This window comes from Mesoplodon mirus (assembly GCF_964341445.2).
Source record: "Mesoplodon mirus genome assembly, contig: HAP1_SCAFFOLD_530, whole genome shotgun sequence".
Lineage (NCBI taxonomy): Eukaryota > Metazoa > Chordata > Mammalia > Artiodactyla > Ziphiidae > Mesoplodon > Mesoplodon mirus.
In genome coordinates this window covers 400,526-424,846 of record NW_028295473.1, presented here as the reverse complement: position 1 = coordinate 424,846, position 24,321 = coordinate 400,526, and the positions used below count along the sequence as shown (strand labels likewise).

The 24,321-nt window shown below is 40.3% G+C and overlaps 1 protein-coding gene across 1 annotated transcript; it reads right to left on the bottom strand.

The window, feature by feature from the left end:
* Positions 1-9,014: 9,014 nt before the first annotated feature.
* Positions 9,015-12,205, bottom strand: LOC309797450 (UDP-N-acetylglucosamine--peptide N-acetylglucosaminyltransferase 110 kDa subunit-like; the record flags this gene model as incomplete). The annotated part of the gene is given in 2 exon segments (XM_082645975.1): positions 9,015-9,478; positions 9,481-12,205. Coding segments are annotated over 2 exon segments (3,138 nt in total). The 5' UTR covers positions 12,155-12,205.
* Positions 12,206-24,321: the final 12,116 nt, after the last annotated feature.

Below are 24,321 nucleotides of genomic sequence, written 5' to 3'. Positions count from 1 at the left end.
GCATCAGCTACAACTTCAAAATAGGTGCACTGCCTCAGCGCTTTGGAAAGACATAATCTAAAACACTACTAGCAGACAAAATATCTGTTACTAGACAGCATGTGTGCAGGACAGCAAGACAAAAACATATTCATATGTGCCACGGACCAGCCTCAGAAAGAGGATTTCACCGCCCAGGGTCAGAAGGGACGGGGTAAGGAACTGAAGTAGCACCGACGAATGGGGTCAGAAGGACCAAGACAACTGATGGTTGCAAGGCAAGTTTTATTATGCTACAGTTGCAGATTATATAGACCAGAAAAGGGAAGGTTGCCAGACGGTGGTTTACATTATCTAATGACTGTCTCGGCTCAAGGTTAACTTCCCTGGGAGAAAACCCATAAACCCAGAATCATCCAAAATAACCTGCACGTGCAGGGTGGAGACAGATTGGCTTGTCTCATTTCACATTCTTTCTGATTTCTGGGCCCTGGTGATTTATCTCCCATGGAATGGAACAAGGAGGGGAACAAGTAGGGACAGTCCCTTCGAGCAGCGGCGGCATGCCTGGCATGTCTGTAGCCTGCTCTCAAGGCTGACTGCTTCCCACAGGTCCCCCTTTTTTATTTTTTATTTTTTGCTGCCAAATAATTCCATGAAGCTTAGTGCCGAGAGTAGTATACTGTTGCATGAGGATACGAAACAGACATGAGAAGATTATTATCAATAATAGGCAAATTATGGCCAGGGTAATAAATCCTGACAACCCTCTAGTAATCCACGACTAAGGGTTTAACCACTTTAAATGATCCAGTAAAGTTTGAATTACATCTTCTGGTGAAATATCATCAAGATGTGCATTTTGTATATCCTGAATTTCAGCATTTAATTTCTTAAGATCAAGACTAATATAATTATCTGACCAAACACTCAGCAGATGCATTTTTACTTTTTCCCATTCCCAAATACAGTCATTGTACTTGTAAGGAATAACACAAATCCATGTATACTTTGCATGACAAGCTAAACGCATCCTCAATTTTAATGCTGCCATCTGATCTCCAATCCTCAAAGTTGCGTTTTTAAATTCATCTAACTTGTTATTAATCTGTAAATCTATGCGACTTTGTAAAGATTAAGCAAGACTGGTATTTTGAGATAATTGATTAGCAAAGTGAGCATGATTAATACTCTGTGAAAGAGCAAGACGGGCAGTAGCTGCGGTAGCAGACAGAGCAGCCAAGGCAAGTAAACTTACTATTAGCCACCCAATAAAGCGTCTCCTTCTCTGCAAGGCTTTGGTGAGTTCCACCCATGCCTGTACTCCAGTATCTTCATACCAAGGTTCTCTCAGATGTACAGGCACCATAACATATATGGGTTGCCTTAGTATAAGCACAGATTGTGTTCCTGCAGAAGGGAACATACAACTGCCAAAAATACAATGAACACAGCTAATATTATATCCTCCTTTGGAAGAATTACCAATGTTAATAGAACCAATCAAAAGTGTATATGGAGGAGCAACACAAGTTATAACAGGTGTATTGGAATAAGTTAGAGCTAGTTTCCATATATCCCAGTTCTTTTGAAATGTGATAAACCTATCTATGATGGGAATAGAAGAGACAAGAATTGACCCCTTGGTATGATCTGTAGTACACCATATTTGGTTATTATTCCAAGATGCATTGCAACATTCAAAATTGGATCCAGCAAAGTTAATGGTCATAAAAGGAGGAAATTGAGGTTTTGATTTTCTGTTAAGAATAGTAACCTTATGTCCAACTATAAGTATCCCTTGTCCTCCAAGTAAATGCTTCACACAGAAATAATTTCCTGAATCTTCACCTGGAACCTTGGCTATAGTAATAGCGGAATCCCGAAGTGGTGAGGCATATGAGATTCGACCTCTAATATTAATAGCTTGCCCATTTTTATACCAAATGATGGTATCCTTAAGATCCTCTCGTCGGCTGGTAGCCGGGCCTGTAAGAGTAATGTTGGTTCCTGTAAAATGAAGGTTCATGAAAGCAAAACAGTGTAATAAATGAGTGATAACATGTTTAGTAGCTTCTCGGGTCCGTGCTGTAGCACAGAGGAAACCAGAATAAGTATCAATAGTGACATGAACAAATTGTAATTTCCCAAAAGACGGGATATGAGTAACATCCATTTGCCATAAATGACTAGGTAATAATCCACGAGGATTAACACCATAATGTGGAACAGGAAGGTGAGGTAAGCACTGTGGGCATTGCTTAACAATTTGTCGGGCGGCTTCACGAGTAAGGGAAAATTGTTTGCGTAATGTAGCCGCCGACTGATGGTGTAAAGCATGCGATTGCTGTGCTGCTTGTGAAGCAGTTTGATCATAACTTACCATAATATGAGGGTGTCCAGGACATGGACCATGAGTATCAACAGTATGAAGATAATGAATGCAATGCCTTAGCCATTCTTGACAGCATGACGAACGGAAAGGAGGAGGACGGTAAATTGGGATATGTCCTGCTTTAGGGAAAAGAGATTGAGGAGGAAGAGGAACTTTAACTTTATTTTTGGGAGGAAAACGCACAGGATAAAGATCACGTTTAGATCGAGTTAAAACATCTGCAGTCGCATTAAGTTTAGACAATGGACCAGGCAAGTTAGAATGAGCACGGATATGCAGAGCTGCACACGACCATCGTGGGAACGAATAAGCTGTTGAAGCAAACGAAAAGAGGATGATAATTCAGGGTCATTAGTATGTCCTCTGGTCGCAGTCTCCAGAAGAAATAATAAGCTGATAAGATATTTACTATCAGAAAACAAATTAAAAGATATAGAAGGCAAATGTTTAAAAGCCATAATGACAGCATACAGTTCAACACGTTGAGCTGAAGTCAAGGAAGTTTGTTTAATGAGTTTGGTTCCGTCGTCAATGATTACAGTAGCCACTCCTGAAGAAGAACCGTCTGTAAAAACCAAAGGTACGTGAGGAATAGGCTGTTGCCTAATTATAGAAGGAAAGATATAACAGTTAACTTTGTCAAATTGGATCAATTTATCAGCAGGGTAATGGCATTCCAAGGTACCTGAAAATCCTGCAAGAGCAAGACCCCATTCATTACTATGTTGAAAAAGCCAATTTTGTTGACTAACTGAATAAGGGATAATAATTTGAGAAGTTTCTATACCCAGAAGTTGTAAGCATCTAGTTCTACCTTGCATTATTAGCTTACTACTAAGTTCAAAATAAGGGTTAATAACCTTAGAGGATGTAGTTTTCATATGAATCCATTCAATAATTCCAACAGTTTGCCATAAGATGGCAGTAGGCACATGAGGTGTTGGACAAGCAATTACGGAAATAGGCAGGTGAGTATGTATTCGAGTTAATTGTGCAGAGCTGATAGCTCTATTAACTATTTGTAAAGCTTGAAGTGCTTCTGGAGTCATAGAGCGTGAAGTAGAAGGATCTGAGTCACCTTTAAGAATATCAAACAAAGGCTCTAATTGAGCAGTAGTAAGTTTTAAGGAAGGCCTTGGCCAATTAATATCTCCAAGTAATTTTTGAAAATCCTTTAATGTTTTTAAATTATCAACTCGAATTTGCAGTTTTTGAGGCCTAATGGTAGTGTTATCAATATATTTTCCCAAATAGGAAAATGGAGATTGTCTTTGAATTTTTTCTGAGGCAATGACCAAGCCAAATGATTGTAAGGATTGTTGTAAAAATTGAAAAGCAGTCTCTAATAAAGAAATATTATCAGTGGCTAAAAGTATATCATCCATATAATGTATGAGATATAACGTTGGAAACCTTTTTCTCACAGGAGTTAAGGCCTGAGCCACATAGTTTTGGCATAATGTAGGACTATTTGCCATGCCCTGAGGCAATACTTTCCATTGAAATCTCCTCATGGGTTCCTTAAAGTTTAAGGAAGGCAAGCTAAAAGCAAAATGTTTTCTATCTTCAGGAAACAAAGGAATAGTGAAAAAAACAATCTTTTAAATCTATAACTAAAAGATGATAATTGTGTGGTATGGCTGTTGGAGAGGGTAGGCCTGCTTGAAGAGCTCCCATTATTAGCATAGTTTTAGTAACAGCTCTTAGATCCTGTAATAACCTATATTTTCCAGATTTTTTCTTGGTAATAAAAAGAGGAGTATTCCAAGGACTATTGGAAATTTCTAAATGCCCTAATTGTTCCAGTACTAATTGTTCTGCAGCTTCTAATTTCTCCTTTGTGAGGGGCCATTGGTCCACCCATACAGGGTCATCACTCAGCCAAGTAATTGGATCAGCAGTGAGTGGAGGAGAATCCAAGGCCCCTAAGAAAAACCCAAACCTTGTCTATCATTTTTTACTTTCACATCAATAGGATAGACAGTTCCTTGTTGATTTGTTCCCAGCCCTTTTGTGGGAAGAAATCCTTGATCCAACATCATATTAGAGACTTGAGAATTTGGACTATAAAGTAATACTCCCATTTCTTTTAATATATCTCGGCCCCAGAGGTTTAAGGGCAGCCTAGGCAAAACATAAGGCTGGAAGTATCCTGAATGGCCCTCACTATCTTGCCATAATAATAACTGACTACTTTGCATAGGAGAAGAACTCTGTCCTATTCCTTGAAGTTCTGTAATAGTAGGACTAACGGGCCAATGTTTATGCCAGTGAATCTGTGTCATAACAGAGACATCAGCTCCAGTGTCTAACAAACGTGAAAAAACCTTTCCATTAATGGTTCATTTCCTTTCTGGACGTTCTTTCCCTATCTTCTGAATCCAGTAGGCAGCATTAGATGATCCAAAAGCCTTTGTGTCTCTCTTTTGATGTTGTAAAATTTGTCCATGAGGTACAAAGGGCAAAAGTAGCAATTGTGCAATTTTATCCCCAGGAGAAATCATTATTATATTTTTAATAGTTTGTGCCATGATTTTTATTCCTCCTTCGTAGTCACAATCTATGACTCCTGGCATAATAGTTAAAGCCTTCATGGTGACACTACTTCTTCCCAATAATAGTCCCATCAAACCCTTGGGTAAAGGTCCATAGATGCCCGTAGAGAAGGCCTGAGGACCCATTTCCGGAGTTAATACATATCGGGCAGAGGTACTGTGGTCCAGTCCTGCGCTTCCTGCTGTTTCTCTGGAGAGCAAAGATATTGTATGTTTTTGTTTTTGGTTAATGTCTGATTGATAGTTTGAGGAGGATACACAGACATTGCCCCTATTATCTGTTGGGGCCGGGGAAGGCCCCGGGAGGAGTTTCCCGACAGTGGTGTTCCATCCTTGTGGGCCACTGAGCGACAATCTCGTGCCCAACGTTTTCCCCTACTGCATTTAGGGCATAAACCAGGGATTTTCGGACCATCTGGAGGTTTTTGAGTAGGGAAGGAAGGAGCAGGGTTACAATGAAAAGATCCACATTCTCCAGCAAAATGACCTGCCTTTCCGCATTTAAAACTAGTCTTTGTTCTCTTTGGATTGTTTTTAAACCCCACTTTAGTTAACGCTGCAGCCATAGCAGCACCCTGTATATAAGCAGGCCCAATGTCTGCACAAAGGCGAATATAATCCTCCAATGTTCCCCGTTTTCTCCAAGGTCGAATCGCAGCCTGACATGCATTATTAGCGTTTTCAAAAGCAAGTTGCTTAACTACAATTGTACCAGTGAGTCCATCCACAATGAGTCTCCCCACCGGCTGTAACAATCTATCTACAAAATCAGCATATGGTTCATCAGGTCCCTGCCTAAATTTTTTTTTTTTTTCTTTTTGCGGTATGCGGGCCTCTCACTGTTGTGGCCTCCCCCGTTGCGGAGCACAGGCTCCGGATGCGCAGGCCCAGCGGCCATGGCTCACGGGCCCAGCCGCTCCGCGGCATATGGGATCCTCCCAGACCGGGGCACGAACCCGTATCCCCTGCATCGGCAGGCGGACTCTCAACCACTGCGCCACCAGGGAGGCCCCCTGCGTAACTTTTGAAAGATCCTCAGTTTTGTGTGTAGAAGATAATTTCCTCCAGGCTTGTAATGCCAAATGATTTATTTGAGGATAAGCAACAAAGGGATAAGTTAATCGATCTTGTAAAGAAATATATTGTCCTTCCCCAATCAGCATATGATAATCAACTGGAATATCATGGGTAGCATTCTTTTCTGCTTGTTCAGCAGCCCGTTCATAAAAATCAAACTTCCATATTAAATAATCTCCACCATTTAAACAAGCTCGTGCAATAGACTGCCAATCAGCAGGGGGAAGAGCTTCTCCTGTAATAGTGTCAACCATAGCAGTAGTAAAAGGAGCAGTGGGCCCACATTGAGCACAAGCCGATTTTAAATCTTTCAAAACTTTAAAGGGAAGAGCCTGATGCTCCCTAATAGCCTGTTGAGGATTATTAGGATCAGGTCTTTCCGTGACAGGACAACAGAAAATAGGATCTTCTCCTCGTTTTATTGCTGCTTGTACAGCACGTTGCAAGGGACTGAGCATTTTTACAGATGGAGAATTTTGAGGAAGACAGTCCTTACTAATTTGCAGCTTTTGCACTGACTTATCTATTATAGCCATTAGAAAATCATCCTCAGGATATTTCTCTCTTTTATGTTTAAAAGCCTCATCTGTTAAGTCAAAATGTTCCTCTTCATCTGAAATATTTAAATTGATTAGCTCTTTCGGTTTAGGAAGTGGCCACACAGTAGCTGATAATACAGTCTTTTCTTCTGTCAGAGGCTTATGTTTTTCTGACTTTACATTCAAATCAACACTATCATGAGAAGAACCTAAACATATTTTTATCAGATTCCACAAACTAAATGTAACAACGGCAGTATGAGTAGGCCCTCAAGACTCATAATAATTTTTTAAATCTTCTCCAACTTTCTGCCAGATTTCTATGTCACAGAGCCGCCATCAGGAAACCAGGGAGATACATCATGGATATGCTGCAAAAATTCAGTCAACCGTGAGGTAGAAACTTTATTACCCCGAGCTTTAAGCATCAAAAGTAAAACCAGAGCAAATAATTCACGCTCCTTTGAGCCCTTTTGCCCCATCTTATTTTACTTCTGACTGTTGCCTTATGCCTCTATTAGTTTCACTTTTACTCGTGTCCACACATATTTTGCATAAGGGTTCTCTTACCTGCACTTTCTTTTTCTTTTAAGTGGCTTCACGCTTCAGGTCCCTGTTCGGGCGCCACTTGCCGCGGACCAGCCTCAGAAAGAGGATTTCACCGCCCAGGGTCAGAAGGGACGGGGTAAGGAACTGAAGTAGCACCGACGAATGGGGTCAGAAGGACCAAGACAACTGATGGTTGCAAGGCAAGTTTTATTATGCTACAGTTGCAGATTATATAGACTAGAAAAGGGAAGGTTGCCAGACAGTGGTTTACATTATCTAATAACTGTCTCGGCTCAAGGTTAACTTCCCTGGGAGAAAACCCATAAACCCAGAATCATCCAAAATAACCTGCACGTGCAGGGTGGAGACAGATTGGCTTGTCTCATTTCACATTCCTTCTGATTTCTGGGCCCTGGTGATTTATCTCCCGTGGAATGGAACAAGGAGGGGAACAAGTAGGGACAGTCCCTTCGAGCAGCGGCGGCATGCCTGGCATGTCCGTAGCCTGCTCTCAAGGCTGACTGCTTCCCACACATATGTTGGCTTGTTTAAGCCTCAAGCCCTCGATCCTTTGTTGAAATACAATAATTTCATTCCTATGGTTTTCAATACCCAAAACTCAACCTCCAGGAGGGCTAAAGTCTAATTTGTACTCCAAACCAAGTAGCAGTGCAGTTCACTACTACTGAGGCTGAATCCATAAAGACTTCAAGACCACGACCAGAAGACAAGTTATTATATATAATACCCTAGAAGGCCTGAAACATATGTATATGAATACATAGCTGGTCCTTCAGAGCTTTTTACCTATAACATGTTTTTTGATGAAAGTTATTTAATGTACTGGAGATAACTGTGACTTACTGATCAAATATTTGAATACTTATACTTACCTGGGATTTCATTTCTGCTGAAAGAAAAAGGAAGAACAGGACTCACCTAAAAAAAACAAACTTTAGAAGTGAAAGTAAAAATCTTATCACACACTATCACTTTTGGAAGCAGCATAGACGGGCAGTCAATGGTAAAACACTGGTGAAATAGGTCAAAACTCTAGGCCAAAAATCCATTATTATTATCATCAGTGACAGTACCACAACTGTGCCCTTCATAATTAATAAGCACTCCTAAGAATCTTCATTTGGCACCAGATGATGTGTTGAAGAGAAACACTCTGGGAGGTTTTGAATCACACTTGGTATTTTGTTAGCCAAGTTACAGGAGAATTTTTAAAGTGGGGGGAAGGGAAGAAGGAAACGGACCAGAAAAAGAATTGAGACCATCATCTACAAACCAACAAAGCACTGAGAGTCCCAAACGTTATGTCAGACACTAAAGTGACTGATAGAGGCTCAAGTGGTTTATAAAACCTATAAAAAGACTACACCAGCAAAGTCCCCATTTATCTGTAGAGTTCAGAAACTAAAACAAGGAATATTTTAGCTTAAAACCTTATCTCAAGAGAATCATATACACTTCACATGAATAAAAATACCTGAAACCAAACATTTTTAAAAGCTCCAATACCCAAAATATAAAGAAAAAAATTAATTCAGAAGACTCAATCAATCCATGATAATCACAAAATGGCTGGGCAACCTCTATCTCCCTTCCACACTAACCATCCATCCCCTGGAAGACCAAGGGAGATCAGACCTTCCAGACTTACCTTCCAGACTTACCTTCCAGACCTTCCAGACACCTGGCTGCTGCAAAATTCGATGGAGACTCCTTGTGGAACAGCAGTTTCGCATCTCTTGGGTCTCTCCCTATCGTGATCATGCAGGAAGCAAGTCTGGCTGTGCTATTTCTTATCGTCTGTCACCCATCTGCACCATGATATTGAAAAAGTAGTTCCCTTTCCCCCAGAAGGTTGAGGCTCAGCTACAGGGGTAATTCTCCTGGGCACACAGCCATTATTTAGGCCGACTCAGTGACTTCAACAGGCTTAATCATGTGATCAGGTTTGTTGCCAGCTGCATAATGCCCCCACATCTGTAGATAGAGCCGCTCTAGTTCCATTGTGTATTGTTTGGTGTTGAACAGAGGGCTAGATGTTCTCTGCTTCCAGACTTTGCCACGAATTTTCTTCAGGTATTCAAGATCAGTTCCCAGTTTCACAGCTATCTCTTCATATTCTTGCCTATTTTTAGCAATCAGCTCAAGACAGCCTAAACAAGTGAGCTGGGAACCTGCAACTCGGGAAGCAAGAGTCTCTCCTGGCATAGTCACCATGGGGGTCCCTGCCCAAAGGACATCCATCCCTGTGGTGTGGCCATTACAGAGTGGAGTGTCCAAGCAGACATCAGCCAGCTGGCCTCTCCGAACATGTTCCTCTTTAGGAGCAACAGGGGAAAAAATGATACGGTTCGGGGGAAGGCCATATTTTGTGTGTACTGTTGAATATTAGCTTCTCCTGCTGCTGGAAAACGCAACAGCCACAGTACACTATTGGGAACACGCTTCAGAATATTTGCCCACATCTGCAAAGTAGATGGGTCAATTTTGTATAACTGATTAAAGTTACAGTAGACAATGGCATCTTCCGGTAACCCGTACTGAGAACATGTGGTTACAATAATGGTACGGGGAACCTCCTCTCCAGTGGCAGCCTTATTGTTGATCAGGGTAGTTGCCAGTCCACTGCTAATACTGAATCCATTAATTGTAATCTGAATTTGTCCTCTGTTAATCATTTCAATAACTGCTTCTGCAACAGTATTCATAGGAATGACAGGCATATTAAGAGCTGTATTACTGCTGTCTGCGTTGTCTTCTCCATCAGGACATTTCATCTTGACTATTTGCACATCTGATAGACTATCAAGAAATGCTTGGAGGTCGATGCCATTCAGCACAATCCGATTGTCATAAAGGTGCCCATTGGACTTAAAATCGATGACGGCTTTTTTCTTCAGGTGAGGGAACATATTAGCATGATCACCAATAAAGAACGTATGGGGCATATAAGCCAGTTTCTCAGAATACTGCTCAGCAACTTCAGCAGGTGACGTTTCCTGATCAGTGATGATATAATCCATGAAAAGGGCGCCACTAGTCCCAGGGTACCCCAGCCACATTGCCTGAATAGGAGCTGGCCTGAGAGCAAAGAGTTCATTTCGAGCACCCCTGGTATAACCATTCATATTTACAAGGATGTGTATACCATCTTGATGGATGCGATCAGCTGCTTTCCCATTGCATGGAATCTGAGAAAGATCAGTGAAATGATTGGCTTCTGCCATCACCTTCGCTCGGAAGTTTGTGCCATCATGTGGGCTCAGGGCATAACAGAATATCTCAAATTTATCAGGATTGTGCATGCCTGGAATAGACTGCATAAGGTGAGAAGTAGGATGATTCCCAAAGTCAGAACTCACGTATCCTACACGCAGTCGACCATCACTGAGCTTCAAGTCTTTTGGATGTTCATACGGTGGTTTATGAAGGACACTTATATTAGCCAAGCAGAGGTTCCCATGCCTCTCAGCAATAGCCTTCCTGAAGCCATGAGGAAGAGGATAGAGCATACTATGATGAGGCTGCACAGAAGGCAACCTATTCTTCTCCAACTGGTCAGCCACAATGCTGACCAACTTCTTCATTCGCTCATCATAGTCTGTCCAATCACAGACAACCTGCAGGCAATGAGCCAAATTACAATAAGCATCAGGAAAAGCAGGTTGAAGCTTCAGAACAGTGCGATAAGAAGCAATTGCTTCTGGAATATTCCCTGAATCCTGGTGAATGGAAGCCAGATTGCTGTGGGCATCCGCAAATGCAGGGTTGATCTGAATGGCACGAGTATAACACTGCAAGGCTCCCTGAACATCCTGCATCTCCCATAGAGTGTTTCCCATATTACAGTACGCATCAGCAAAGGTAGGACTGATTCGAATAGCCTCCTTATAATGCATCAGAGCTTCGTGCAGTTTTCCCTGCTGCTTCAATACACTGGCTAAATTTGAATGGGCATCAGCAAAGTCTGGGCAGAGCTCTAATGCTTTACGATACAAGCGAACTGCCTCTTCACTGTTTCCCTGTTCTCCTTTGATATTGGCTAGGTTATTCAGAGAGTCTGCATGGGTGGGACACAGCCGGAGAGCTGTATGATAACAATCTTCTGCTTCAGCAACACTGCCCTTCTCTTTGAGAGCGTTGGCTAGGTTGCAGTAAGCATCAGGGAAATGTGGTTGCAATTCAATAGCTCGCCTGTAGGTGTCTATTGCCAGATCCATCAGGCCTTGCTCATAGTATACACAAGCCAGGTTGCCATGTACCACTGCATGATTTGGACTCAAGCTTAGGGCACGAAGGTAAGCTGCCACAGCTCTGTCAAAAATCCGTGCCTCATTGAAGACATTTCCTAAATTGATATAAGCATCCAGAAAATTGGGGTCAAGGGTGACAGCCTTTTCAAAGTGATGAATTGCAAGCCAAATCTCCCCTTGTGCATTGAAAACACAGCCAAGATTACTCCAAGCTACTGCAAAGTTCGGTTGCATCTCAATTGCTTTCAAATAACATGCCTTGGCTTCTTCTAAGCCACCCAGGGCTTTGAGCAGGTTCCCCAGGTCACTGCGAACACAGTACAAAGAAGGATTGTACTGAAGAGCAGAGACATAAGCTTGTACTGCCCCTTCCATGTCGCCTGCTGCTACCAAAGCGGCTGCCAGGTTAATATAACCATCGATGAAATCTGGTTTGAGACGCAACGCATGCCGGTAATGCTCAATTGCTTCCTGCAACTGTCCTCTTTCCTTGTACACATTCCCCAAATTCGAATAGGCTTCTGCCAGAAGAGGGTTCTGTTTAATTGCCAGAGTACTAAAGTGCGCAGATCTGTCCAGCCTTCGACGCTGGAAGTGTATAGATGAAAGTAATAAAAGTACATCAGTATTGCCTGGCTCTTGTCTCCAGAGCTGCATGCAGTGTCTCTCAGCTGTCTCAGAATCTCCTGCCTGATATTCTCGATGTGCCAGCTCAGCTAACCCTTGGAAGGAAAGCATACGTTTCGTTGGTTCTGTGCTGTTGGCCACGTTGCCCACGGAAGACGCCATCTGGAGCTTCTGGAGAGAGTGAAAAAAGGGGGTAATTGAGTCCCGCTGCCGCCACTACTGGCAAGAATGTTTCTAGTGGTAGCAAACACGAGCGCAGCAGCCGTACCACTGTTTTGGCACGCTTAAGCGGTGGCAACAGTTACAGGCACCGAACCTTAGGAACTATGGTTGGCCATCTACCTCTCATGCTCTTGAAATCTTAATTCTTAACCCTGCCCTCTTCCACCATTTTTCTCCTAATCAGGGAATAAAAAATACCTATCCATTTGCCTTAGAAGAAATCAAAAGTCAGTAGGCCTTTTTAAAATATTGTTTTCTGTCCAGTTGGAAATGAAATACATGATTGACTTTTCTTCATCATTCATATAGTCAACGTGGAAAACATTAGGGCTGTGAATTTCAATACAGTAAGATGAGAAAATTTTAAATTGGCCTTCCCAAACCACTAATAAGTAACTGATGTTGTATAGAATGCTAAAATCTTAGAGACCGAGTTTGATATTTTAAAAGTTCTGCAAACATTAGCTAATTGCTCCTCATCAAATTTCTCATGCCTCAAACCTGAGTATTACTTTTTAAAAGATAAATTTATTTATTTTTATTTATTTATTTTTATTTTGGCTGCGTTGGGTCTTCAGTGCTGCGTGCAGGCTTTCTGTAGTTGCGGCGAGCGGGGGCTACTCTTTGTTGCGGTGCCCGGGCTTCTTATCACAGTAGCTTCTATTGTTGTTCGTTCCACAACTCTATGGGTTCCTTTTTAGGTCCTATGAAGAACCCTAGAAATTAGTTCATGTCATTATAGGTTTTTGCAAAATTGTCAAAAGTGAGATATTTTAATTTCCATCAGGTAAGTCCAGCGTCTATTTCTTTGTCAATTTTCCCTCTATCATATTCTGCTATGTTGGATCATATTAGATTGGTAACAGGCTTTTTTGAAATCTGGCTAAGGAGATGTTTTAAGTGAGGCTATTATGTGATTTTCAGACACCACCATATGTAATTGACTATATAATATCCCATTACAGGAATAACTTCCAGTACTCTTACTGACTACTCTACTGACTTAACTAGCACAAGACACAGAAGCGTAAGGACAAAAACCACCTTACAATATAGCCATATCTTGCACTTCACAGCTCTCAAAGCATGTGCGTTTGAAGAAGAAAAAAAGAACTGAAAAGTATAAAACCAGAAGTTACTCTGTGGAAAATTATTTCAATCATCAGGCATGTGAAAGATAAGTCAAAGATTCAGTTTTCTTCAATGCTTAGTCAAAACGGAAATTTCCTTCTGTCAAGAATATACTCCAGGGCTTCCCTGGTGGTGCAGTGGTTGAGAGTCTGCCTGCCGATGCAGGGGACACGGGTTTGTGCCCCAGTCTGGGAAGATCCCAAATGCCGCGTAGCGGCTAGGCCCGTGAGCCATGGCCACTGAGACTGCATGTCCAGAGCCTGTGCCCCACAACGGGGAGAGGCCACAACAGTGAGAGGCCAGCATACCGCAAAAAAAAAAAAACAAAAAAACCCCCAATATACTCCAGGGGCTTCCCTGATGGCACAGTGGTTAGGAAGCCACCTGCCAATGCAGGGGACACGGGGTCAAGCCCTGGTCCGGGAAGATCCCACATGCCGCGGAGCAACTAAGACCGTGTGCCACGACTATGGAGCCTTCACTCTAGAGCCCGTGAGCCACAACTACTGAGCCTGCGAGCCACAACTACTGAAGCTTGTGTGCCTAGAGCCTGTGCTTTGCAACAAGAGAAGCCACCGCAATAAGAAGCCTGCACACCGCAACAAAGAGTATCCCCCAGTCGCTGCAACTAGAGAAAGCCTGCGCACAGCAACGAAGACACAACACAGTCAAAAATAAATAAAGAAAGAAAGAAAAGAATATACCCCATCAATAATGTGTGTAATGGAATGGTGTGAATGAGTATTTTATCAGAATTCCTGTAATGCACAAACTTATAGCAGTACTGAAATCAGTAATGCATTTATAATAGTAAATATTTATGAGGAAGTAATCCATAGAGGTTTTCTCAAAGTTAACAATGAACATTAATGCGACATTATCAATAATAAATTGTGACACTGAAATAAACTTTTCTAAACTATTAATAACTAAAAGCAAACTCTAATCAACCATGTGAAAAGAAATCTATGTCTATAAACTACAAAGTTTATTTCTTAAAATTTTATTTCTAAAACACATAAACTGTCATATGAGGAGGCAGTTAAAGAATATATAGCTACAAGAGTGGGGAAAAAGATTTATAGAGACACATCTGGCAGTAGTTAATTTTCAAATGTCATTTTTCTAGATTTTGTGACACCTATAGTATTGATATTTGAAAGCATTTAAAAAATTGTAATTTGAAGATTTGCTACTTCCAGGTAGAGTAAAATATTTTGAAGCAAAACAACATTTACACTGAGAAAAATTTTAAAAGCCAAATAAAATAGTCAGCATTCAATCAAAAAGTTCTAGACATACCAAGAGATAGGATCATATGACTAAAATTCTAAGAAAAGAACAGATAATACAAAAATATTTATATAAGATATTGTGTATATTTATCAGGAAAAGTCTTTATCAAGAAAAGACTTTAAAATCATCAGAATTAATATTACATTTTATTTATTTGTATATTTTATTTATATATAGATATTTATATATTTATATAAAGAACTTAAAGATAAAGCCCTAGTTAAGGCAGTGACAAAAGCAGTAGCAGTGGGAGTGAAAAGAAATGGTTATATTCAAGGATATTTTGTCAGTAAAAGTCCAAGATCAAATGTCTGACTGCATACATGCAATGGATAGACGGAGTGGGAAAAATCAAAGTTCACTATAGAGGTTCTAGTGAAGATGGGGTTGCCATCACCCAACCCAAGGGGTTGCGATCATCCCCAAGGTCTAGGAGACACAAAGGGAAGGTCATGGTCTTGGAAAAGTTAATTGCTGAGAAAATAAGACTCCCAGTCTCTCCAGCTCCTTACACTAGTTTTTTTTTAAACATGTTTATTGGAGTATAATTGCTTTACAATGGTGTGTTAGTTTCCGCTTTCTAACAAAGTAAATCAGTTATACATATACATATGTCCCCATATCTCTTCCCTCTTGCATCTCCCTCCCTCCCACCCTCCCTATCTCACTCCTCTACGTGGTCACAAAGCACAGAGCTGATCTTCCTGGGCTATGCGGCTGCTTCCCACTAGCTATCTATTCCTTATACCAGTTTTGTTTTTCTGCTCATATACGTAGCAGCATTTCATTCAAGGGGAAAGTCATTGATCTGACTGGTCAAATTAAACACCATAGTTCAAGGCACATTTACAGTGGTTAGTTCCTCCACAATTTAGAAAGTAATGTTCACAATTTCCCTCTTCCGACACTGTGGAACACACTGGCCATTCCTCCAAAGTTTCCACTCCATAGAGTGGACCAGAGATGACGTTAGCCCAGAACTGAGAGCTTGGCATGAGATGGTGTCAACCCCACCTAGAGCTCTGGCATAAGTTATGACCCAACCCAGCTCTACAGAGAGTTCTGCATGGAATCTTGTCTCAGCCATAATAATGTGATTCTGTTTTTCATTTGGTTTTCTTCTTTGCTTAACTTTCCCTGGCCACTCTGACAAACACAATTTCAGGCAATCCTGGGCCACTCACTAACTTTATTCCATCTAATGTTATCCAGATTCCCAAGAAAATTACTAACAATAAAGGGGGAAATTTGGAACATGGTGAGTTTTAGGTGCCTGAAATATACAGGTAACTGAATCCAGTTAAGTAGCAAATTATTTGGATCTCAAATATGCCAGTAGAAGAGCAGACTAAGCTCAATTTAATGTACTCTTACTGGAGACACATGTAAATTCTGGGTCAGTTTTGAAAATGTTAAAAGCACATAGCTGAGATTAAAAGAAAGAAAGGAACACCTGCATGTTTCAGAAAGTAACAGAGAAATTAAATCCAGAGAAATAAGAGCAGACTGATGTGTATGGGTTCCGTTCCTTAGTATAGGCCTTATGTACATAGGGGCTGGAGCTAGAAATCTAACATTACCTTGAGGCCAGGAATTTAGACTCAGGATGGAACAATATGGAGAAGTTAGTACAGATATCCTACAGAACTTTCATGAGGAACTGCTTAGTCCATTAAGAGGGCCAAGGGAGGTGGTGAGGAAGATTGATATCTCTTGAAAACCTTCAGGTACAGAAAACATCAACACCTCTGAAAAGTAGGCCTGTCCTTCCCAGAGTTGTGATGGCCAGGTTGTCACTAACCTGTAAGGCCCTGTATGAATCAGAAACTGCAAGGAGAGTAATTCAAAGAAAACCAGATGCAGGATGGGTGTGGCAATAAATCCTAGGACCCTATCAGAAACAAAATTAAAACCACTCTAGAGGGAAATTTTAACAAACCAGGGCAGAGAGTATCCTAACCAGAATAAAATAATAATTCTGAGGAAGTTACTTTACTTATTTAAGTAAGATTCAATGCATTTCCATGGCCAGGCCCTTTTGAAGAATTCTAAAACATATACAAACAATTCATTTACATCTTATATATCCCACCATCCAGAGCAAAATTCACTTAAGAACTGTACTGGTGGAAATTGGGCAGCACTATGGAGAAAATAAAATGTGTTTACCATCAAAAAAACATGAAGGTAAGAAAGATAATGTCTAATTTTTTAATTATCCTGTGGTTTCTTGAAATCTTTTGGAAACCCAAACTAGAGAAACCTAGGAGGAAATGAAGATTTAAATATTTAGAGATTTATCAACTCATCTATAAAAGCTTTATTAATCTCTTCTTTTAATAACATTCCTGAGAGGTATAAATGTGTCCAGTGATAGGGTTGAATAAGCCTGAGAGAATTTCAATTGTTTACTATTCTTGGTCAGCTCTTAAGACCTTTCAGGAGCATTTTGATTTTCATGGCCTCATCCAACAAAAGCAGGATATTTTACAGAAAGTCCTGGGCCACTTTTTGGCTTGCTTTTGTGTTTATGTTTTTGGTGTTTTCACATCGGGCGGTACATTAGGCTACCTATTGCATACTCCCTCATTCATGCATGCATTCATTCAAACAATATTGACTGAGTTGAGACATTTAATTAACACTCAATAAATGATGTTTAGATGAATGAATGCGCTTTCTATCAAAGTAAGTGTAAGTACTGAGAAAAATTACAGAATGTATGATCCCAGCCCCACAAAAGCTTATAACTGTGTTGAGGATATAACATATGCTGGTGAAATAACTAATATATCATATTGGACAGCGTCTAAGTTCAAAAATGAGTTTTTATACATAATCAGAGCCTAAGGAGCACAGAGAAGGGACAGTTCATTATGGGTTGAATCTACCAATAAATGTACATTTCAGATGAGATTTGAGATTGACCTCAAAGAAGAGGACTTAGATATATGAACAGAGAACAAAAAAGGCATGGTGATAGCATGTGCATAGATAGTGTGGCCAATATTTATGTTCTTCATTAAAGATAGTCAGAGATAACCCAAATGTAACTGTTTCCATGGGTCCATTCTCAGTATCCAAAGAAAACGGCAAACCCTATCTTAGTCAAACTAATGAAAAACACAGTCTTTAACAAAGAGATTGTGAAGGAAAGGGGGAGAGAAAGGCTTGCATCCCACACCACACAACAAAACTTACTGAATTATTTGTTTAATTGTCTCCCTCTGAAAATTTCCTCTCCCTCTCTCTGTACGTGTCTCTTCTCCCACATCTGGCCACACTCTACCAGCCATCTTTCCAGATCTTTCCAGAACTCTCCATCCTAGTTTCATTAGGCCACAATTTAAACATCTCACAGGTCTCCAGGATGCATCCCCATCACTTATTCCACAAAGACAAACAAAGGACACTTCTCAGGATCATGTTTCTTTGAAGGAAGAGGTCATGAGGAGTGATTATAAATAATATAAGGTGGAGAGCAGTGACTTAAAATACCATTTTTCACCGTAGAATGTGAATACAGGGAACTTTGGGAAACTAGAAAATCTAGAAAGGATTCACTGATAATTATTTATGTTCAATGAATAAAATAAAATGTAATAATACGGCTAAACTCTGACAGATTCACTTTTTCAAAAGTTGCTTTCACACACCTTCACTATTGGGATGTTTGATAAACACACCTTTCCTTCTTTACTTTCTTCTTTCTTTGCAGATACTGGCACCAAACTTTCAAACAATAAGAACCTTCCCATAAGTCCCTTGCCAGGCAAGATTAAGGTATAACAATCCAAACCAAGTTTTGAAGAAGATAACTGCTTGAAAGCACAGGAAAAGAGCTGGGTTTCTCTTATTCAACAGTCACATAATGAGTAATGTGCGAATTGGTTTAAAAAGTCTCTCTGCATGAGGGGCTAAGGTTAAGATTAGAACTTCTGAGGCCAGAAGAGCAAAATGACTACAACAATCCACATATTTTCAAGAGCTGCCCTTTGGATGTGAGGGATTGATTTTTCCCACTATTTTTTCAGCAACCCAACTGGTGTCTTTATTAAACGACCTAAGGGAATACAGTGTGGCCAAGGAGGCTTAGATTTCCTTAGCCCCAAGTCAGATATTCTCCAGTGACTGTCCACTCAAATGAAAAAGAGAGATTTACAAGAGGAAACTGGATACAACTGAGTGTACTTTAATTTTACCTGAATTATTTGTTTTGTTTTCAATTCTCCACTGAAGTGCCTACATTAATATATTTTTAAGAACATTTCCTTAAGTTGAAGTATTCATTCAGTATATTCATTTACTATAATTTAGAAAAGCCAAATGATTTAGGCAAATTCATTTCTATATGGCCACAGCAGTGTATTGTGAACTAAATGACACCTGGCAGTTCTTTACTCAGATACTAACTCAATTAGAAGGCAGAACAAGGATACCTACCCATTCAGGGAAGGAAAGGTCACTTAGCCTCTGTAGCTCTCTTAGGTCTCTTATCATCACAGTAAGAAACTGAAGACTAAAAACCATATGATCATCTCAATAGATGAAGAAAACGCTTTTGAAAAAAATTCAATATCCATTCATGGTAAAAACTCTCCAGAAAGTGGGCATAGAGGGAACATACCTCAACATAATAAAGGCCATATACGACAAGCTCATAGCTAACATGCTCAATGGTGAAAAGCTGAAAGCATTTCCCCTAAGATCAGGAACAAGACAAGGATGCCCACTCTCACCACTTTTATTGAAGGTACTTTTGGAAGTCCTAGCCACAGCAATCAGACAAGAAAAGTCAATAAATAAAAGGACTCCAAAATGGAGAGGAAAAAGTAAAACTGTCACTGTTTGCAGATGGCATGATACATAGAAAATCTGAAAGACACCATCAAAAAATTATTAGAGCTCAAAAATGAACTTGGTAAATTTGCAGGGTACAAAATTTATATCTAGAAATCTACTGCATTTCTATACACTAACAGTGAACTATCAGAAAGAGAAATTAAGGAAACAATCCCATTTACAATCACGTAAAAAAGAATAAAATACAGAAGAATAAATCTGCCTAAGGAGCTAAAAGACCTGTACCCGGGGAACTATATGACACTGATACAAGAAATTAAAGATGACACAAACAGCTGGAAAGATATACCATGGTCACGGATTGGAAGAATTAATATTGTTAAAGTGACCATCATCCCCAAGGAAATCGACGGATTCAATGCAGTCTGTATCAACATTATCAAGGGCATTTCCCACAGACCTAGAACAAATAATTTTAAAGTTTGTATGGAAACACAAAAGATCCTGAATAGTTAAAACAGTCTTGAGAAAGAAGAACACAACTGGAGGAATCATGCTCCCTGGCTTCAGACTGTGCTACAAACCTACAGTAATCAAAACAGTATGGTACTGGCACAAAAACATCGATCACTGGAACAGAATAGAGAGCCCAGAAAGAAACCCATGCACTTATGGTCAATGAATCTATGACAAAGGAGGCAAGAATATGCAGTGGAGAAATGTCTGGGCTTCATTACGGATGGTTTCATCAATTAATTTGTTTTCTTAAATGGACCATACTTTTCCATGTCTTTGTATACCTTGTGATTTTTTTGGTTGAAAATTTGTCTTTCAAATATTATAATGTGGTATCTATGGAAATCAGATTCTCCCACTTTCCCAGGGTTTCCTGGGCTTTTGATTGTTGGAGGCTGTAGTAGTCTGTTTGTTTAGGGACCTTTCCAAACTATTTTTGCAATGACTGTTTTCCTTATCGTATGTACGCACTGAAGTCTCTGTTCCTTTAGTTCATGTTTAGCTAATGTTTTGACAGAGATTTCCTTGAATTCCTGCACCTAAAACAAACAAAAATAAATACACACAAGCACATCCACATGCACACTCAAAACCACACACCTCTGCCCATTGTGCAGATTGCTGGATCACTCCTTCAACATTTAGCTGACCTGCACTGAGTTCAGGGCTCAGCCCGTGGTAAAAGCTTAGAGACTCCTCTGGTGTTTTCAGAACATGCATCTTATCTCGAGTATGCATGTGGCTTTCCTAATTTCTCTGGACACATGTGTACTTTTTGTAGGTTCTAATTTCCCAAAGAATCTCCCCCAACTTTGGCTCCTGCATCTTCTGTGGTCTATTGTATTTCAATGCACAGTCTTCTGCCCCAGCCATCTGTGCTTTGTTGGTTCACCTTGCACTTTTTTTGAGCAATGACCGCTGCTTTTCCAGACTGTGTTCCAAGTTAGCTAAGACAGAGATAAGCATCTTGTGTCAGTCCTTCAGGTAGCTCCCAGAACAGATAGGTTAGAACAGATATACATAATAATCTGAGAGTACGGTCTCTTCTGCTCCCTCCTGAAGCAGGATTGAGGGTCCCATACTAGGAATGGTCTGCTGCTACTTTAAGACTATCACTGCATTAAGACTCCACCACTTTAAGACCATCACTACACTAACAGTGGATGGGGCAAGGGCAAGTAAAAATGCCACAAAGCTTTCCTGCCATTTTCAAATTGCCTCTTCCCTGGTTCACTATGTGTTTGGTTGCTATAAATCTTTGGCTGATTTCAGGACTAAGAGAAACTCAAAGAACCCCACAGCAAAAAACAGTATAATCAAACTCTCAGAAGCCAAACGACACAGAAAGAATCTTTTCTCCCAAAGGAGAAAGAAAAAAGAAATTTGTTACAAAGCAGGGATCCTCAAAAAGATTAGAGCTAATTTCCTATATGAAACCATGGAAGCAAGAGGCCAGACATATTTAAAGTGCTGAAAGAAAAAAAAATTGTCCACCAAGAATTCTATATTTGGCCAAACTGGTTTCAAAACTTAGGGAGAAATTAACGCATTCCCAGACGAACAAAGGCTGAGGGCATTTATTTTACAACTTCCTACCACTGCCCTATGAGAAATGCTAAATTGAACCTTCAGGTTGAAATGAAAGGACACTAGACAGCATCTCGAAGCTGTAGAAAGAAATAGAAATCTCCAGTAAAGATAAATACATGGGCAAATACTAAAGCCAGTATCGTGTTATTGGCTTGTAGCTCTACTTTTTATTTCTTACATGATTGAAAAAACAAATGTATAAAATAATCATAAACCATGTTATTGGGCTCACAAAGTATAAAGGTGTAATTTGTGACAATAATAATGTAAAGAGGAGGAACGGAACTGTAGAGGAACAGAGTTTCTGTGTGCTACTGAAGTTGGTTTCAATTGAAATTATATTGTTTTAACATTAGAATGGTAAATGTCATCTTCTTGATAACCACAAAGAAAATATCAATAGACTATATGCAAAAAGAAATGAAAAGGGAATCAAGAGTTCACCACAAGAAAATCGGCTAAGCACAGAAGTCAGTAATGGAGTAAATGAGGGGCAAAAAATGCATAAGGCATACAGAAAACAAGCAGGAAATAGACAGAATTAAGTTCTTCCTCATCAGTAATTTTTGAAAAAGTAAGTGGGTTAAGCTCTCCAATAAAAAGGTAAACATTGGCAGAATGGACTTTAAAAACAACCATAATCCGGGCTTCCCTGGTGGCGCAGTGGTTGAGAGTCCGCCTGCCGATGCAGGGGACACGGGTTCGTGCCCCGGTCTGGGAGGACCCCACATGCCGCGGAGCGGCTGGGCCCGTGAGCCATGGCCACTGAGCGGGCGCGTCCGGAGCCTGTGCTCCGCAGCGGGAGAGGCCACAACAGTGAGAGGCCCGCATACCACACACACACACACAAAAAAAAAACAACCATAATCCAAGTATATGCTGTCCGCAAAAAACTCGATTTCAAAAGACACAAGTTGCTTGAAAGTTAAAGCATAGAATAAAATATCCCATGTAAATAGTAACAAAAAAGAAGGAAAGAGAGACAGAAAAAGAAAGGAAGGAAGGAAGGAAGGAAGGAAGATAGATCTGGGATGGCTATGTTACTATCACACAAAATAAACTTTAAATCAAAAACTATCACAAGAGGAAAAGGAGGCCACTATATGTTGATAACAAGTTCAATCTATCAAGAAGATAGAACACCTATAAACATATATGTACCAAACAACCCCCAAATATGTGAAGCAAACATTGACAGAATTGAAGGAAGAAATAGATAGTTCTAAAATAATAGTTGGAGATCAATACCTTGCTTTCAATAATGGAAAACACATCTAGACAGGAGATCAGTAGAGAGGTAGGGGGACTGAATAACACATTTAACCAACTAAACCTAACAGCCGTATATAGATCACTCCACTCAACAACAGCAGAATACACATTTTTCTCAAGTACACATGGAACACTCTCCGGGAAAGACCATATGTTAGGCCACAATACAAGTACCAATACATTTTTAAGAAATTGAAATCATACAAAGTATCTTCTTTAGCCACAGTGAAATGAAGGTAGAAATCAATAACAGAACCATTGATAGCCATTTCCCATCATGCCTGCCACACATGATATAAAGCAATGAAGGGAAAAACATAATTTCCCACTTAGAAAAGTGGGAAAGAGGACATACCATTGACACAGAGTGTGTGCTGTTTCCCGTTGTCAGGGATAGAAATAAATTAGCATCATTTATTCATTAGTGTGTTAATTTCTTGGTCAATCATTGGGCAGCCAGTGTTTCTGCCTGATGGGAAGATTTCCTATACTCAGTGTTGGGTGGAGCCAACCTTGAAAGGGACATTTTAAAGGATTATACTGTGATGGGCTTCGCAGTACCCTTCCTCCTATGCCAGTATTTAGGCTGGGGTATTTCCATGGAGTGTGTACAATCGTAGGCCCCAGTTCACCAGAATTTAGTTTGACTCATTCTGTTAATACATTCCCTCAGTACTTTGTCTTTTGTATCCTTTTGCATTTACTTCATTCTTTATTATCACTGCGAAACAACTTTGTTTCCTGTTCAGATGCCAAAAAGTGGATATCAATACCTCCTGAGTTTTACACATCACAGATCAGTTTTGGATATCAGGGACAGAGACAACAGCTATTTCCAATGACTTTGAGACATACTTGAACATGTGATTAACATGTTGAGTGTTGAAATGTGTGTCGAGCTCATTATACGTGCTCTAAAAGGTTTCAAACTGCAAATATTTAAAAATCTCTATCTTTGAATAGTTTTCCTGTGCTGTCCCTTTGTGTCAGACTGTTAATGTGCAGTCTGGCACCTTCAGATAATGTGGCTTTGTAACCAATTATTTACATGTTGTTTTATCCACAGAGAATGTTTTTTTTTAAAATAAATTTATTTATTATTTATTTTTGGCCGTGTTGGGTCTTTGTTGCTGCACACAGGCTGTCTCTAGTTGGGGCGAGCAGGGGCTACTCTTCGTTGTGGTGTGCGGGCTCCTCATTGCTGTGGCTTCTCTTGTTGTGGAGCACGGGCTCTAGGCGCTGGGGCTTCAGTAGTTGTGGCACGCGGGCTTCAGTAGTTGTGGTTCATGGGCCCTAGAGCACAGGCTCAGTAGTTGTGGCACACGGGCTTATTTGCTCCGCGGCATGTGGGATCTTCCCGGACCAGGGCTTGAACCCATGTCCCCTGCACTGGCAGGCGGATTCCCCACCACTGTGCCACCAGGGAAGTCCCCACACAGAGAATCTTAAGGTCAAAACATACAACTTGATTAACTACACTTCCTCCTGTTCACATTTCC